General features: G+C 37.5%; 1 protein-coding gene across 1 annotated transcript in view; it reads right to left on the bottom strand.

The window, feature by feature from the left end:
* Positions 1-3,759: 3,759 nt before the first annotated feature.
* LOC126473677 (rotatin) overlaps positions 3,760-18,245 on the bottom strand; it is a 399,830-nt gene continuing 385,344 nt past the window's right edge. Inside the window, exons 30-31 of the mRNA XM_050100916.1 lie at positions 12,585-12,714; positions 3,760-4,284 (exon numbers count right to left, since the gene is read on the bottom strand). Of these exons, the coding sequence (XP_049956873.1) occupies positions 4,007-4,284; positions 12,585-12,714 (408 nt within the window). The 3' untranslated portion in view covers positions 3,760-4,006. The remainder of the gene's footprint in view (positions 4,285-12,584; positions 12,715-18,245) is intronic.

Raw genomic sequence — 18,245 nt, 5'->3', positions numbered from 1 at the left:
TCCCCTACTACGTGATAATACAAAATGAGCTGCCCTTTTTTGCACCCTTTTGATGTCCTCCGTCAATCCCAACTGGTAAGGATCCCACACTGCGCAGCAATATTCTAACAGAGGATGAACGAGTGTAGTGTAAGCTGTCTCTTTAGTGGACTTGTTGCATCTTCTAAGTGTCCTGCCAATGAAACGCAACCTTTGGCTCACCTTCCCCACAATACTATCTATGTGGTCTTTCCAACTGAAGTTGTTCGTAATTTTAACACCCAGGTACTTAGTTGAATTGACAGCCTTGAGAATGGTACTATTTATCGAGTAATCGAATTCCAACGGATTTCTTTTGGAACTCATGTGGATCACCTCACACTTTTTGTTATTTAGCGTCAACTGCCACACCATACAGCAATCTTTTCTAAATCGTTTTGCAACTGATACTGGTCTTCGGATGACCTTACTAGACGGTAAATTACAGCATCATCTACGAACAACCTAAGGGAACTGCTCAGATTGTCACCCAGGTCATTTATGTAGATCAGGAACAGCAGAGGTCCCAGGACGCTTCCCTGGGGAACACCTGATATCACTTCAGTTTTACTCGATGATTTGCCGTCTATTACTATGAACTGCGACCTTCCTGACAGGAAATCACGAATCCAGTCGCATAACTGAGACGATACCCCATAGGCCCGCAGCTTGATTAGAAGTCGCTTGTGAGGAACGGTGTCAAAAGCTTTCCGGAAATCTAGAAATACGGAATCAACTTGAGATCCCCTGTCAATAACGGTCATTACTTCGTGCGAATAAAGAGCTAGCTGCGTTGCACAAGAACGATGTTTTCTGAAACCATGCTGATTACGATCAATAGATCGTTCCCTTCGAGGTGATTCATAATGTTCTAATGCAAGAAGTCATCATCTCAATATTGTTTCTGTCATATATTTATTTCCTTTAGCTGGAAACAGCTTCAGTCCACCCTCAGGCATGAGTGTGTGTGTGTGTTGTTCTTAGCATAAAGTTAGTTTATGTAGTGTGTCTAGGGACCGATGACCTAAGCAGTTTGGTCCCTTAGGAATTCACATGCATTTGAACATTTTTGAAACAGAAATCTTTATTACTGATGCATTTTTGGTGTAATATATGTTATTTGTTGCTATATTATAAGGCATGTACTGACTTCACCAGTCTTTCTAGAAACCATTGTTTTGTAGGACTTTAAATCCAGTTAATTTAGTGTTAACTAAACATATGGGATGCTAAAAAATCTGACACTGTATCAACACTGATAACTCCAATTACTATTATATCTACCCATCACCTTGTCTGGTACTGCTTGCCTGCTACATCAATAAAAAAATGACTAAGTTGGAAAATGGGGACCCACACAGAACTATGGTGATTACTTTTTATTTTCTGCACTCACAGATTATTTCTGCAATTTCCATAACACCTCATCATTAAAAGTATTTATATTTATGGCAGTGACAGTATTGTTTTTACATTGTGTAGCAAGGTTTGAAACAGTCATCATCTTTTCAGCTGAATGCAGGGCAAAAATTTAGTGGAGTGGATAATATATAATAATTAACTAACCTGGATACCAGTGCTAGGTTGTAACTAAAACAGCTAGGTTGTCACTCCACGCAGTGGTATCTACATCACTGTTCTGTTTTTTGGAATATTATTTTAAATTTAAATTTGTACAGTGGGACAAAATCTAGGTGGATTACTACACACATTTGTGTTTCTTATAGTTTTGAATTTACTGTCTTTGAAGTGAGTTATTTCAGTTAACATTACTAAACAAGTCAAATAAAATACAACTACCATACAGTACATGTACTTCTGGGAGTATCTATGCATTACACACAAATCATCTATGGGTGAGTGGTTGCCTTGCCCCATTTTTATTTATAGTTGGCATTATGCTTATTATTAGGAAGTTTTTTGTCATGATATAAAATGTACTTTCAACAACAGTACCACTGTCACTGGAAAATACACTGATGAGCCAAAACATTATGACTACTGCCCACTGTAAGAACGAACGCCACCTGATGGCATTTCAGGCACATGTGATAAGGGAAGTATATAAACAGAACAGAGCCAATGCGGAGTCATTCTAGCAATAATAAGGTATGGAAAGGGGGTAATCCACTGACCTAAGCAACTTTGACAAGGGAAAATTGTTATGGCTCAGTGCCTGAGAATGAACATCACGAAATGGCAAAGCTGGATGGCTGTTTGCTTTCTACTGTCATGGGTATATGGAAAGTAATTGAAGGATGATAAAACCATGGGTAGGTGACAAGGTATTGGATGTCCACACCTCAGAGCCTTCCCTGCCCTGTAAAACAGGGAAGTGAGCAATCTGTGGCAGATCTGACAACAGAGAACAGTGCTGGTTCAATCACATGTGTTTTGGATGTACAAATCAGCGCACATTGTTTCGTGTGGTGCTCCACAGCAGACGACCCCTACGTATTTCTATGATGATCCAGTGACTTCATCAATTACAACTGCAGTGGGCACGAGATCATTGGAATTTGACCATGGAAATATGTGGCCTGGTAAGCTGAATTACTTTTCCTATTACACCTGGTTGATGGTCATGTCTGGATATGCCATTATTGATGCGAAGGGTTGCTCAGAACATGCACTGTGCCATGTACACAGGCTGGTGGGGGCAGTATTACACTATGGGGGCCATTGACATGAGTTTCCAAGGGACCTGCAGTAGTAATCCTAAGCAACATAACAGCTGCGGACTATTATTATTAATGGTTTTTTTTATGTAAACACCATTGTGGATCACCTGCATAGCTTCATGTTTGATGTCTGGATCAATGCAATGGCATCCTCCAGCAGAATAACTGTCGATGTCACATGGCCAGAATTGTGCTACAATGATTTGAGAAGCATGATAGTGACCTACTTTTACATCTGTATGACTACTCTGTAATGTACATTTAAATGCCCGACAAAGGGTTATCGAACCACTTCCACTCTTTTTCTCTACTATTCCACTCTCAAACAGCGTGCGGAAAAAAAGAACACTCAAGTCTTTCTGTGCAAGTTCTGATTTCTCTTGCTTTACTAGAATGGTGATTTCTCCCTCTGTAGGTGGGTGTCATCAAAATACTTCCATGTTAGGAGTAGAACATTGGAGATTGAAATTTCGTGAAGAGAAGAAGAAGATGATGAAGTTTGGTTGGTGGGGAACTCAACTGCGCGGTTATCAGTGCCCATACAAAGTCCCACTCTCGCCACATTCATGAATGATGATGAAATGATGAGGACAACACAAACACCCAGTCTCGTGAAAAGATCTTGATGCAATGACTTGCATATTGTATCCAAGACACACTCTCCTTAAATCCACAAGCCCATAATTTACAGGAATTGCATGACCTGTGCATAGACATTTGTGCAACATACCTCCATAGCTCAACCAAGGGCTTGTTGAATCTGTGCCATACAGAAGTGGTGCTTTATTGCAGTCCAGAGATGGACCAGCAAGCTATTAAGCATGTGATCACAATGATGTGGTTTATCAAAGTATGTTTGCCCATTGCCATAAAAATGTATTATGAGACCACTACCTGTTTCTTCATTTACACTTTCTGATATGAATCTGATGACTTTTTCCTCGCTCAGTAGACAGTTCGAACAATAACAGAAGACAGTGAAATAATATAATTCCGGTTATTATAAAAGAAATTTTATTTTATAAAAAATATGAAAATTACAATCTCTTTACACTGTTGGCACAATGCATAAAAATACCTGTTTGACAAGATTATAATAATTATAGTATGAAGCACAATAAAACAATTACCACAGATGAAGTAGGTAAAACATATTCTCATAATCATAAAAAAGATCAAAAATGGTATAAACTCATCAACATTTACATGTACCACTACAGCTCTGTGGTGAAGAAGGTGCATGTGCACAGTGCACAAGTTATGAGGATTAAATCTGTACCTTCATAGAAGTTAATACCCATTTTTCTTCACAGATCTTCAGTCATCAAATTTTTCTTGTCATCAGCATTTAAAACACTAAGAACGTAACTAAATATATCAGCCTTTTTCTCATCTTCTTCACTGTGGCATGACAGATTGAGCTGGTTCACAATGTCTTGCAATTTTGTAGCTATACCAGCTGATTTCATGGTTATTTTAGCCTTCTGATTGTTAGCAGTCACAGCCCATACCATTAGCACAACTAAATATTTTTGTTCTAAACTCCCCTCAGACAGCTTATTGAATAGAAGTTTTATGTATTCACCTGTGAAGAAAAATTTGATAAGTGTCATGCATTGCAAAATATATCAAGGAAGCCATTTATTGCAACACCACAAAAGAGTAATTTGAGACTGCATTTGTTAAATGTAATAGGAGTCTGGCTGTGGTAACAAGTGCAGAAAAATATTGTAAAGTTAGAAAATGATCTCAGAAAAGGAGTGCAAAAGTCTCACTAATATGAAATTTTAAAGATGAAAATGAGTGATGTAAGTAGTGATAATATGATCCTAAACATTGAGTTTCTTTCTGAAACACTTCACATAGAAAATAGGAAGATCCAAAAAGTTTACTGAGCAGCCTTCCATTAGTAAAACTGAATGCTGACTTTAACATCTGCAGATGTTGTTTAAGAAAAGCATATTAGCAGTCTGGTGCCAGACAGGAATCTAGGAATAGAAATGGTCAGCACTAAAATAAAACTCACTTATTACTCGTGGCCTTCACAGCTGTTAGGGAGTTGGTTAAGAATGAACTTATGGCTTGTGCACAAGTGCTCATGTGCAAGACAATTTGGTCATACTCATAGCAGAAGGGAAATTGCTGAAGGAAAAAAACTGCATGCATGACAAGCACACAAGTAGTGAAGTCATTATTTCATCATCATATTTTCAATTTTGCATTTTCTTGTGAACTTGTTTACAAACAGCATAGTAGTTTTCATTTGTTAAATATGTGCCTGTAAGGAAAATATTTGTCCTGTTTAATAATCTTCAATACATGAAGTTATTTCATGAGTTCAGTGAGTAGTCCTCCACATGTGACATATGAGTAATGCTTTGCATCCCTCCCTCTGGCACTAAACATAGCCCACTGAACCACTATATCCATTTCACTGTCCACCAGAAATTAAAAATAACATTAATAAACATTTGTTCTGTTGAATACAGGTCCTACCTCTTTCTCTTACCTATTTAAAACTTCGAAGCTAACTTCTTTTATCTCTTCTTCTTCGGTTATCAACCCACAGGTTGGTTGGCAGCAGCACGCCATTCCGTTCTTTTGTCAACTTTCTTCTTCATATCTGCATAGGTCTGGCACCCGATGTCATTTATTACTTGTTGAATGTAGCTTAATCTAGGTCGTCCTCGGCGAGTTCTTCCTTCAATGATTCCTTCTAATATTCTCTTAATGAAGTTGTTATGCCGTAAAATGTGACCTATGAAGGTTATTCTTCTTTTCTGTATATTTCGCCAAAGAGATCTGTTTTCTTTCACTCTTCTGAGGACATCTTCGTTTGTAGCCTTGTCTCGCCAGCTGATTTTTTCCATTCTCCGGTAGCACCACATTTCGAATGCCTCTAATCTTCTCTTTTCTTCTTTTCCACTAGTCCAAGTTTCACATCCGTAAAGGGCTGTACTCCACACATAGGTTTTCATGACTCTCTTTCTTACGTCTAAACTAACATTTCTACTCGTCAGTAAGTTTCTTTTTCCATTGAATGCTATTTTGGCAAGTTGTATTCTGTTTTTAATGTCACTTTTGCTCCTTCCATCTGCTGTTATTTTGCTACCTAAGTAGTTAAATTCTGTAACCTGCCCTAGTTTCTCTCCCTTTATTGTTATTCGTATGGGTTCATTGTAGTTCAGGGCGCCACTCACCATCACTTTAGTCTTTTTCTTATTTATTTTCATTCCATACTGTTCTTTTAAGGTGTTTTCCATTTCATTGAGTGCGGCTTCTAAATCTTCTTTCCTTTCTGTAATTATGGCGATATCATCTGCATATCGCAACATATCTATTTTCATTCCGTTAAGTTTTATTCCTACTTCAATATTCTCTCTTATTTTGTCTATTGCTTCTTGGATATATGCGTTGAAAATTACTGGAGATAGTGGGCATCCCTGTCTCACTCCTTTCCTTATTCTTGCTGTTTCTTCTTTGTTTTCCTTCTTAACTAAGGCTGTTTCATTTTGGTATATTTTAAAGATTATCCTTCTATCATTATATTTCAGACCAGCCTTCTTCAGAATTCTAAACATTTCTGGCCATACAACATTGTCAAATGCCTTTTCGAGGTCTACGAAGGCTATAAATACTTGTTTGTTTTTGGAAATTTGTTTCTCAATTATTAGTCTTAAAGATAAGATTGCTTCCCTCGTCCCTACACCGCTTCTAAAACCGAATTGGTCTTCACTTAGAGTGCTATTCAATTGGTTTTCAACTCTTTTCAAAATTATTCTTATTAGAATTTTTGATGCGTGTGAAAGAAGACTGAGTGTTCGATGGTTTTCACAGTCCATAGTAGATGCTTTCTTAGGTATGGGGAATATGATGCATTTCTGATAGTCTTCAGGAACTTCACCTGTTTTGTATATTTTCTGTATGAGTTGCAGTAATGTAGCTTTCATTTTGTCTCCTGATTTCTTAATTAGTTCAGAAGGTATATCATCAACACCTGCCGCTTTCTTATCTGGTAGTTCTTTTAGTGCTTTTTCAAATTCATCTTTCAGAATTGTGTCCCCTAGTTCTTCTTTCTCTACTTCTTCGCTTAATTCTATCATATTATCTGTTAGAGGGTCTCCTTGATATAGCTCTTCAATGTATTCTTGCCATCTCTTCAGCGTGTCATATCCAAATAGTACCTTGCCCTCTTTGTTCTTTATAGTTCCTGAAGATTTTACTTTCCGTTTAGCAAAGTTTTGTTTTATTGTTCTGTAGGCCAAGTCAGTTTTTCCTTTAACCATGTTTTCCTCCACCTCTTTACAAATGCTGTTGAGGTAATTTTCTTTTGCTTTCCTAGATTCTCTGTTTATTTGGTTTCTAAGCTTTCTATATTTGTTTTCGCTTTGCTCGTCAGAGGCATTTTTGTATAGTCTTCTTTCTTCCATTAGACAAATTATTTCAGGTGTTATCCACTCTTTCCTGTTTACAGGTTTGGCTTTCCCAATAAATTCTTCTGCTGCTTTATGTATGCCTTCTTTGATTTGTTTCCACTCCTCGTTAGTACTCCCGGGAATAATGTTTGATGCCATCTCATCAGTTTTCCGTGCATAAGGGATCACTAGTTCTTCAGACTTTAGGTTATCTCTGTTCCATACTTTGTTCGTTTTTCTCTCTAATCGCTTGAGTTTGAGTAAGCATTTCATCATTACAAGGTTGTGATCACTATTAATATCCGCAGACGGGTAGCTTCTGCAATCCTTGATTTGGTTTTTAAAACGCGATTTTACTAATATATAGTCGATTTGGTGTCTTCTAGTATCTAGTATAGGGGTGTAAGGTACAGTGAAGCGACTCTAACAGCCTCTCCTGTACAAATGTCAACCTCACCTACCCGAGTTGCAGCTAAGGATTGCTGCACGGTACACCCTGTTATTGCTAACGAGGCTCTGACGACCGAGTGTTTCCCGGGATAAGGAAACGCCCCCTATCAAGTGCCAACGGTCTCAAAGAGAGCGGATGAGCGGATAGAGGCAGGGCACTCTCTTGTCCTTGGAGTGAGAAATTGCTCCTAAAGGCGGAAGAACTTCACAGTCAACGGCATAGGATGGAGAAGGCAACGGGAAACCACTCCATTAAAGATCACTCAAGATATCCCAAGAATCAGTAGCGCACCATGCCAGAATCTTCTGTTAAACATAAATCCGGAGTAATAGTCCCCCAATCGGATCTCCGGGTGGGGACAATGGAAGGTCAGGCAAAGTTGAAGAATACACTAAAAATAGCAACATGGAATGTAAGAACACTCCTCCAATGCGGGAAATTAGAGAACCTCAAACTAGAGATGGACAGAATGGGAACAGACATAATAGGAATATCTGAGATGCGATGGCCTGAACCAGGAGACTTCAGATCAGGAAATTATCGTATCATTCATACAGGTACTAACCAAGGAACAACTGGAATCGGTGGAGTTGGAATAATTCTAAAAGGAAAACTCGGGAATCTAGTCACAGGATATGTGCAATTTAACTCTAGGATAATACTAGTCAAAATTGGAACCAAACCAAAGAACACGGTAATAGTACAAGTCTATATGCCGACATCGGCAGAAGAAGACGATGTAATAGAAACAGTGTATGAAGACATCAACAAAGTTATAAATTATGTTAAAGGTGAAGAGAACTTAATTATAATGGGAGATTGGAATGCTAGTGTTGGAGAAGAGAAAGTTGACGGAATTGTAGGGAAATATGGTCTAGGAGATAGAAACGAAAGAGGAAGCCGGCTAATTGAATTTTGTGCCAAAAACAAGTTGGTCATAGCGAACTCCCTTTTCAACCACCATAAAAGAAGAAGGTACACGTGGAAAGCCCCAGGAGATACTAGAAGACACCAAATCGACTATAACTTCTTTTATAACTAATGAGAAAGGAAAAAAAGCAGAAATGAAAATAATATTATGATTATTCCCATTATGGTCACAAAATGAAACTTGGTGAAAAGTTGCTTCAGTAGATAAGAAACATTATTCAAGTTTTTTGATGAAATCAAAGGAACATGTTTTCTAAATTCAGTCCCTAAATTTATTATTCACTACAGCTTCCCTTTTCACTGACATCTGGCAATATTCCCAAACATTTGGCCATAACTGAACTCTACAGCTTGATGTGGAACAGATATTACTTAATTTAAATAATACAATGAGCATAATTTTATCATATCAGTGTTCACAAACTAAGTGAGTTGTGAAAGTAAACGTATGTACTCTAATTTCCAATGAAAGTAAGAGGGAAGAAAGAAAACTCCAGGAAAATCTGATAACTTTGGATTGGGCACTTTGTTCATCTGACATTAAATGATGCAAAGTCTTAATAAAATTAAGGAACTAGTTGCTTGAAATTATTCTTGCTTATCATGGGCCAGTTGAGCAGTATGTACATTCTGTGTGGTAATATTCATAGAAGGTTCTTCTTAGTAGTCATAGCACTGTAACAAATGGTACTTGAGAGTCAAAGAGTCTAACAAGCTCTACAAGCACACAGTAAAATTGCAGACTTACTGACCAATGTCAATCGCCGGCTCTTCCCACGCTGCACCTCACAAGGATGTCAGCGACTTCGTGTATGGAACAAGGGTGGGATGAGCTTAAGAGCAAGTATGAAGGCTGAGATGCCTGGCTCTACCCAGTATCTGAAAGTATACGAGGGGCAATATAAAGGGAAAAAACACTAAAGAGTGATTCTGACTGTCCTTCTAGATGGCTGGGAATCATTATTATGAGTATTTGGCAAAGCTGATACCTCTTTGTAAGTCCAAATTGATCTGTGTGTTTTCCAAAACTTATGTTAATGTATATCAGTGCAATGCCTACATGTCTGATGAACCTTGTAGCTTATTTAAAAAAATATTTGTGTCCTTACATTCATAAGGAATATGCTCAATATAGCTAATGGATATCAATATTCAGAGCTTACATCATCATTTCTGATGAGTTCTTTGTCATTTATGTTATTCTTTTCTTTTAGAACTTACAAATCCAACAGTTCTGCCCACTTCACCATTGTTACCACATTCTTCAAGGGATGGCATTTCTTCTCCACTTGGGTTAATATATAGTGTATTCAGAAACAGTCTGAAAGCTTGTGTGAGTGTTTCAGGGTAGGTTGTGCTGAGGAATAAACATTGAGATAAAAATTTGATATGTTGTGCAATTTCTGAGTTAATTAGCACTGATGTTAGCAAATCAGCTACTGCTTGCACAAATTCAAGTGGCCTGCCAGATACAATTAATGTCAGTTCTTCTCACAGCATAAATAGTAGTGCTTTAGACTGCTCAGCCTTTGGCTTGGGTTCAATCCTTACTACCATCCCATGCCCAATTTTTGTATCACTCTCTTGTTCAGTTTTAGGAAATCAAACAAAGAATATGTTTGGCCAACACCATCTCTGGTGTGTTGCTTGAATTTGGCCTCACAACAGCCTGATAGTCTAATGTAAATGCTAATTAACTTGGAAATAGTGCAATGTATCAATTTTTTTTTCTTCACAAATATTTCTCAGCACAATGTAGCCTGCGACACCTTTACAAGCTTTTTCTGATCACACTGTATATGACTTTTTATCCACCTCTAGTCTTATTAAGAATACTTAACAACAGTTATTCAGCATACTTGCTTCTATAAATTTTCATTCTCTTTTTGTAAAGGATGATAGTTCCCCAAGTGTTTTTTGCCATGTAGTAAAATCAATCTTCTTGGTACAATACACCAAATAGCTCCACTCCCCTGCCAAAAGGATATGCTTGACCTACTTACTCATCACTATTTTCATTTCAATTCCACACATAGAAGTTCCCATTATTTGCTCAGAGGTCTTCTGCATTGACAGGCACTTAATATAAACCACCTTCTTTGTTTGCCTTTTTGCCCCCTGTAAAATAAAATTCAGGCTGTCTGCCAATATTTTGAAGGGTTGAACATTCAACTCTTCAATGAATTTTTTCAAAGATAGCAACCACCTTGTCTGTTATTTGTACATACACTGCTGGCCACTAAAATTGGAACATGAAGAACAAATGCCATATACATTTGGATGTGCAAATGATCAGCATTTCAGTGCAAAATAGGTAGGTGTAACTCTGTCTAAAGTATGAGATTATGCAGTAGGTTTGTCATTCATAAATCTTATCTGAAGGTCATTTAATTGGACAGATAAAAAAATCTACTTACCAAGTGGTGGCAGAACACACACACATAAAAGACGGTTGTAATTGGCAAGCTTTTGGAGCCAGTGGTTCCTTCTTCAGGCAGAAAGGTTGAAGGGGAAGGAAGACAAGTGAAGGAAAAGGACTGGAGAGTCTTTCCTTCTCATTCTGTATGAAAGTCTCCCCTGACCCACAGTTATGGGTGACTTTCCTGAAACCTACCCCTTTTTCTCCAACCCTTCTGCCTGAAGAAGGAGCCACTGGCGCCAAAAGCTTGCCTATTACAACCGTCTTTTATGCGTGTGTTCTGCCGCAGCTTGGTGAGTAGATTTTTTATCTATCCAATCAAATAATTTTGTCAATAATTGATTGTCTTCATTGTTATCTGAATGCCAGTTGTTTGTGAAAAGTTTGTGTTAGGAAGCAGAAACATTTACTAGCACATGTTGGAAATTGACTGCAGCAGCAGCATGGTCTATCGAGACTGCAGTTTATCATTCTGTGATAATGCTGCTCATGATGGTTGGGATCCCATTACTGTCATGTAAATATGACACTGACAGGTTCAGGGGGGCCAACCAGGGTATCAGTAGCCCCATGAGGCTAGTGCCCGAGATGACAGAATGTTCACTCAGACATGCAGATCTCATACAGCCATGTCAAGTACCTGTAAGTCATGAAATGGGCTTATTTGCACTTACAGTGGGACTGTGTGGAGCATCACAGACTGTCAGCATGGAGACCATTGTTCTGGTTTCTCCTGAAGTGGCAGCAGAGAGATGTACTAACAGTAACATATCCATTGTCAACAATGGATGAAAGCGGAGCAGGATGTTACCTTTTCCGAGCAGTCTCAGTTTTGTGTCACCATCGTAATAGAGGTATCCATGTCTGGAGGCTTCAAGAAGAATAAATGGTGCCATATAGTACTCATCATCATTATATGGGCCAAGCACGTGAAATGATAGTTTTGTAGTGTATAACATGATCGCCTCTGATTCGCAGAGCTGGTAACTTGAGTAGTAGCCATTACATTTCTGCTCCTGATAAATGTATACTCTGCAGATGTCCAGCATGAAATGATGAGACCAATGAAAAGGTTAGTATACCTTATTTATCTGAAGGATACCAGTGGACAAATCAATTTGGGAAAGAAAAAAAAATATCAGACTCAGAAAAAAAAGTGTCACTCAAAGTGACACTGATATAATGTCCATGTCCATTCTCTAAATTATCTAACAGTCACACTTTCTAACTTCTCCCTTCACTGCCAACCCCCCCCCCCCCCCCCCCCACCCCACACACAAAAGCAAGCAAACGAATGAATGAGCACACATAAATTAATAATAAAGCTGGTGTGGTAAATGAAATGAAATGATCGTGTGCCATTGATGGCAGGGAGGCCCCATGCGGGGAAGGTGGGCCGATAGGTTGCAAGTCTTATTTCAGGTGACACCACATTGGGTGACTTGCGTGTCGGTGATGATGTGACGAGGATGAGGACAACACAACACCCAGTCCATGGGTGGAGGAAATCTCCAACCTAGCCGAGAGGAAATCTCCAACCCAGCCAAGCTGGGGAATCAAACCCGGGCCGGCTGCATGGTAGGCAAACACATTACCACTCATCTAAACAGGCAGATGTTGGTGTGGTATTAACATATAAATCATTTTATACAGAATATGTAGATGCTTACCATGCCCAACCAGACGAGCTCTATTTGAATGGCTGAAAGTAACATTGCGAAGTACTTCTAGGGCTTTAATCTGACACGGCTCTTTGAGTGTTTTAGCAAATACCATAAGTGTATCTAATGAGTCACTTGCCTGAAACAAATAAATACATAAATAATTTGCCTGTCAGGAACACATATCACAGTTAGAATGTAAAAACTGTATGAATACTTCGTTAAAAATCAACATATGAGTAACTTTACAAACTATCACTTCTTATAATTAAGGGTTTTATTAACTATATCAAAAGAAAAATGTAAATTAGAAAACCAAAAAATTATGAGGCAAAAGGATGGCCAATAGTTGTCAATAGGACGCAAAATTCAATGTAGTTTTGATAGAAACACTTACAAGTATTTCAAGTGACCTGCTATTCCTTTCCAAACTTTCCCAATCTCTCTCTCCTTCCTCCATGAAGAAGGTACATACAAGTTCTGAAAGCTAAGTATAGTTTCTTCCTACTTTTTAGTGTTTATATCAGCAATAATAACTAAGAGTATTGTAATATCATGTAGGAGTAATAGGAACTGCATTATAGTATGAAGGAAAGTCACAAATCAGCAGCAGAATTTCACTACCGGTAATATTATGAAGCACTGAAAAGTGCCACTAAAACTATTACAACCATGCAATGTACTAAGAGAGTAGATGGGCCCATGAAAAATTAAAAACTATATGGTCAGTTTACAAAGAATTATCAAGGCTGAATGTGGAATCTTAACATGTCACATGAAGCTCCTGCTGGCATGGCACGGTATGGCTATCAGTGGCCAAGATCAACAGGCTGCAACAGATTATGTAATCATTGAGTTCACAGAGATTCCCACAGGACAGGATATTTAAGTGAGAACCCAGGGTGACTCAAAAAGAAGAGAAGAAATCACTCCTCGGATTTTGACAAGATCAATGTGTTGTTTATTTAATCATTTGATACATCTCTAACTTCTACACGTTCTCTACATACCGTCATTTGGTTCTCGGCTGACACTACTACAGTTCTTAAATACTATTACACACAGTTGTATTACTAACAAACTTAAATTTCATAGATATTCCATGACCCCTGATAAAACTTTATGGAACTGTTAGTGAACTACTAAAGCTGTGGAAATTTTTTATAAATTCTCTCTGCCAACAGCTGATAACTTGAATGAAAATTTTATTTGTATGGGCAACTATGCAGAATTTTTACAAGCTGATGTTACAGGTATAGATTATGCTGTATATGGTTAAAAGAAACTAGCGAGGAGGAAACAAAATCAATATGATTGTTGAATCATTGAAGACTATACTCTGATTTAAACTATTTGTCACGTGACAGGTAACAGGCTATGCGGCTCCCACCACCAACAAAGCAAAGGGAGCCTGGTACTGTTGGATGCCACTCTGTTGCCAACTAGAGCTGTGCTCCTTAAAGCAATGTGCCAGCCAGTCCTCAACGAGCCACTGTAGTGACACATTTGAGTGACTCTCAGCTTCACATACCTTACGATGTGTGATGAAAGTTGTCAAAAGAGGGGCAGACCGCACACTCCTAGGAAAGTGTCAGACATGGTGTGATTATGCACAGTCAGTCATGTGAATTCGTGTATTCCATGACAGAGTGTTCTGAGAGAGAGAGAGAGGGATGCAGGGGTGCCTCTACTTCCTCTGGGTAAAGTGGTGCAGCAAACTGCAGCTGCTCTGTAAATCAGCGAGTTATCATCGATAACAATCTGCAAGGAGAAACTTGTGAAGGAAGAATTATGGGAGTGTTCTAAACTGGAGACATGTGGGAAGAAGAGGTGTGTCGAGAAAAGGTTCGTAAATCTCGACTCTTTTCAGGAAGGTGCGATTTGTCGTCAGATATACGCAAAGTGTTGGAGGAAGGTGTATCTGACAATCAAAAAGCTACATGCTACCTTTGTAGCAGTGGACCTAATTCAGAATAGTAAATGGTCCTCGTTATTAGTCATGAAAAAATTAGGATTCTGCTACAAAAGCATTTCTGACCACAATTTTTAATGGAACACCAAGATATTGGAGCATGTCACTTTTTTAGAGAATTAGTAGGGAAAAATTCTGACAGTATCATTTGGCTTCATGAAACATGGGTGAATATTGGAGGCAATTTAAAAAAAGTTTGGACAGACGATACCATCAGTGGCAGTATGACAGCTCCAATCAGCAGAGAAGAAAGAATAATTGTAGCACATGCCAGAAATTCAAAGGATTCCTTCTAATTTTCTGCTGTTATCCACTTCAAACAAGACTCCAACTACCACCAAGACATGAATCAATACTTTTGTGAAAAGGTTTGAAGTCACTGTGCTTCAAAACTTAATGAAAGACTCTGTAATTACCATGCATAATACTCCATATTGTTCAGTTATACAAGGTGCCCACAAAGGAAATGAAGAAAAATACATTGTTTTCTGGCTAGAGAAACGTAAGACACTGTTTAACAGTATCTCCGCAAGGGCAGAACTATTAGAAAATGTGTTGCAACACAAGCTGAAGAATCTAGTTTACATTGTGGATGAAACAGTAAAAAAATATGAGCATAAAGTGCTCAGACTGCTGCCTTACCATTGCCACTTCAACACAACAGAACTGATTTGGGCCCTGGTTAAGTGTCATGTTGATTCAGAAAATACTAAATTTACATTGACCGAAGTGGAATGGATTTTGTAGGAGACAGTAGAAAAAGTGATACCAAAAGACTGGCAAAAAGGAGTGGATCAAGTGAAACGAGTGATAGAGGAAGCATGGAATAATGAAGGGGTGTTACAACAGTGTGTCAAGGACTGGATAATATCTGTAACAATGAGCAGCGCCGACACTGATTCTGATTTTGAATTAAGTGTTGTCTTCCCATTGTATGATTAGTATTTAGTGTATAGTGAATGAATGTCTTACTTCCATTAAATCATGTGTTTGTGACTTTATTTTGATCGGTCTATCTTGATGTTGTGAGACTAAGGAATACTGTTCAGCCACCTCCCATCATATCCTTATGGTAAGTTAGACTACATTTTAAATATATTTCATTTTGTGGAAACTCCAAGATGTTATTTCACACGTGTAATAGTTTTCAGGATATGCAAAGATAAGAAGCGAACTTTTCCAGATGCAAAAATTTCTCTTTTTAAAATAACCAACATAACAATGGCCCTATGTAAAATTAAAAAAAAAAAAAAAATTGACATGCTTAGAGATAACGCTGAGAAGAACACTATTTGTAATTTAAGAGTTTTTACTTTTTTTGTAGCAGATTGAGACATTAAACTTCAGACTTCTTACGAGTTAAATACTGAAAACTGCATAAAAATGCCATTTTCAGAAGCATTTATGTATATACGAAATGTAATGCAGTATGAAAAATTTTAAGAGATATGTTGCCAAGCAAGATATTTTAGCAATCAACGGAAAAAAAAATCATGGCTGAGAGAGCATTGGTTTTTGAGATATGACATGAGAAGTTTGAAGCTATTTACGAATGGGAAAATTTGATCTCTTTAAAAAAAATTAATATCTCTTTTCCTAATTAAAATTAAGAACAGATTCTTGACATTAAGAACAGGTGTTTGTCATGCTGAGAGAGACTATAGAGGTCTACATTTGAGATTTTTTACTTGAGTTTTGGGGAAGATAGAGGCTTTAAAGCAATTTTCTATCTCTGTGGAGAGCGATGCACTGTGGAGGTTGCCTGCAGACTGTACTAGACGCAAGAATGCTACAGCTTTAGAGCTTAAACATCAAGTGATAACTAGTTTAAATCAGATTATAGTGGCTCACACAAGTAAGACAAAATAGCAATGTATTAAAGATACATTTGCACCATACCCATGTCATGCAATATGTATTATAGGTACAGGCAATTTTGAAATTCAGAGATTCATTAGTGAAACCTCTTTATGTATCAACTGCATCACTATCATTGTTTTAAAGGGCTTTGTATCGAAGCCTAGTAACACTTTTCAGCAAACATAAATTTTGCAAAATTCACAGTTTAGCTTCAGGAAAGGAGCATCAAAAGAAGATGCAATTTTTTTAGTTTTTATGTGTTGTGTCAAACATGGGGTTGTTATTACATCTGTATAACAGTAGTTTGAACATGTGCTTTCCATACTGATCTTCTGGACTCCATCAACAAAGCTATAATAACTACTTTAAATCCAAAAAGCATCCAAGCAGGTATTCCCTCTTGCTAAGTTGCTGTGACTGCCATCCCTTGCTGAAAACATGCATTGTATCACAATATGATTAACCACAAGCACAATAAAAATAAAACCAACACGCAATGTCTGCATATTTATACCTTCCATATTATTTAGGTTATTATTTTCTTACTACATAAATTACTTTCATTTACAACAAATGTCATGAGAAAATACATTTACCGTGAAGCAGTAGTCAAAATGCTTAAGTCCTTGAACATATCTGTCAAAGATGACCATCAGTAAACACCATATATTATTCTTACAATTTACAACAAACTCATGAGGAAATACATATGTGGTGAAGCAACAATGAAAATGCATAACTCCTTAAACGTACCTGAACAAGACAATCATGGGTGAAAATCTTATATTACTCTTATAAGCAGCTTTTAAGCAATTAATACTTTCTTAAAGACATCATTCCACAGTACAGTAATGAATGAAAATACGAAAATTATGGTAACTTAATGATTGCTCTCTCCCCAAGACTTGCAATGGTTTGACATAGAAATGTGGCTGAACTGAGTCACTTTAGGAATCCAAAAAGGTGTTTTATGCAGTTTAAATTATCATAAATATGGACACCTAAAAATGTTGTAGTTTCAACCCTCGTTATTACTTTCTAACTATGTGTTACATTTATTAATTGTGTTAATACATCTAGGTACGAAGAACTAATTTTTTTAAAATTTTCAAATTTTATTTTACTTCATTTTATTTATTTATTTAAATTGGGAGTGAAACCATCTACAGAAAATCACACAATAATACTTTTAAGAACATTATTCACCATGTCTTCTGTTGCTAGACATACATTTGGGTTGATTACAATACTCAGGGTGTACATGTGGACACACACACAAAAAGCTGGAATTCTTGGTTAAAAATACACCTTTTCCAGGGCGGAAGGACATTTTTTCAGTGTTAGGTGATAATATTTCCCCTCAGAGCTCTAAAACTTATCAATCCATTGAATGGTAAAGGTTTTATACACCAGTGCAGAACTTCCCAGCACTTTAGGAAATGAAACTCACAAAAAATAACATGGTTCTGAAACATCTATGATATGTGGCAACATGTACACTGCATATTTCTGTATTACGAAAGTATAAATACCAATTCCACCAAATACAGCAGGTTGCTTCCAAAGCACTGAAACCGAGATTGCGATGTGCTTTTGTCAGCCAGTCATATCTCACATCACATGATCTCACCAGCCAATAACAGCATGACTTAAGAAACATGTACAAATAAACTGGCTACAAATTAATGTTTAAACAATGGAAAAATCCAGGGTGGAATAATGATAATACAAAGAAAAGGACAGATTGCTACTCACCATATAGTGGAGATGCTGAGTCGCAGATTCACTGAAATTAGACAAGCACGCAAATGCAACTCTCGTACGTACACACATGACCA

The sequence above is a fragment of the Schistocerca serialis genome, chromosome 1 (assembly GCF_023864345.2).
Source record: "Schistocerca serialis cubense isolate TAMUIC-IGC-003099 chromosome 1, iqSchSeri2.2, whole genome shotgun sequence".
In the NCBI taxonomy this organism is placed as follows: Eukaryota; Metazoa; Arthropoda; class Insecta; order Orthoptera; family Acrididae; genus Schistocerca; species Schistocerca serialis.
The sequence above is the reverse complement of the archived record's forward strand: the minus strand, read 5'-3'. Positions and strand labels throughout refer to the sequence as shown.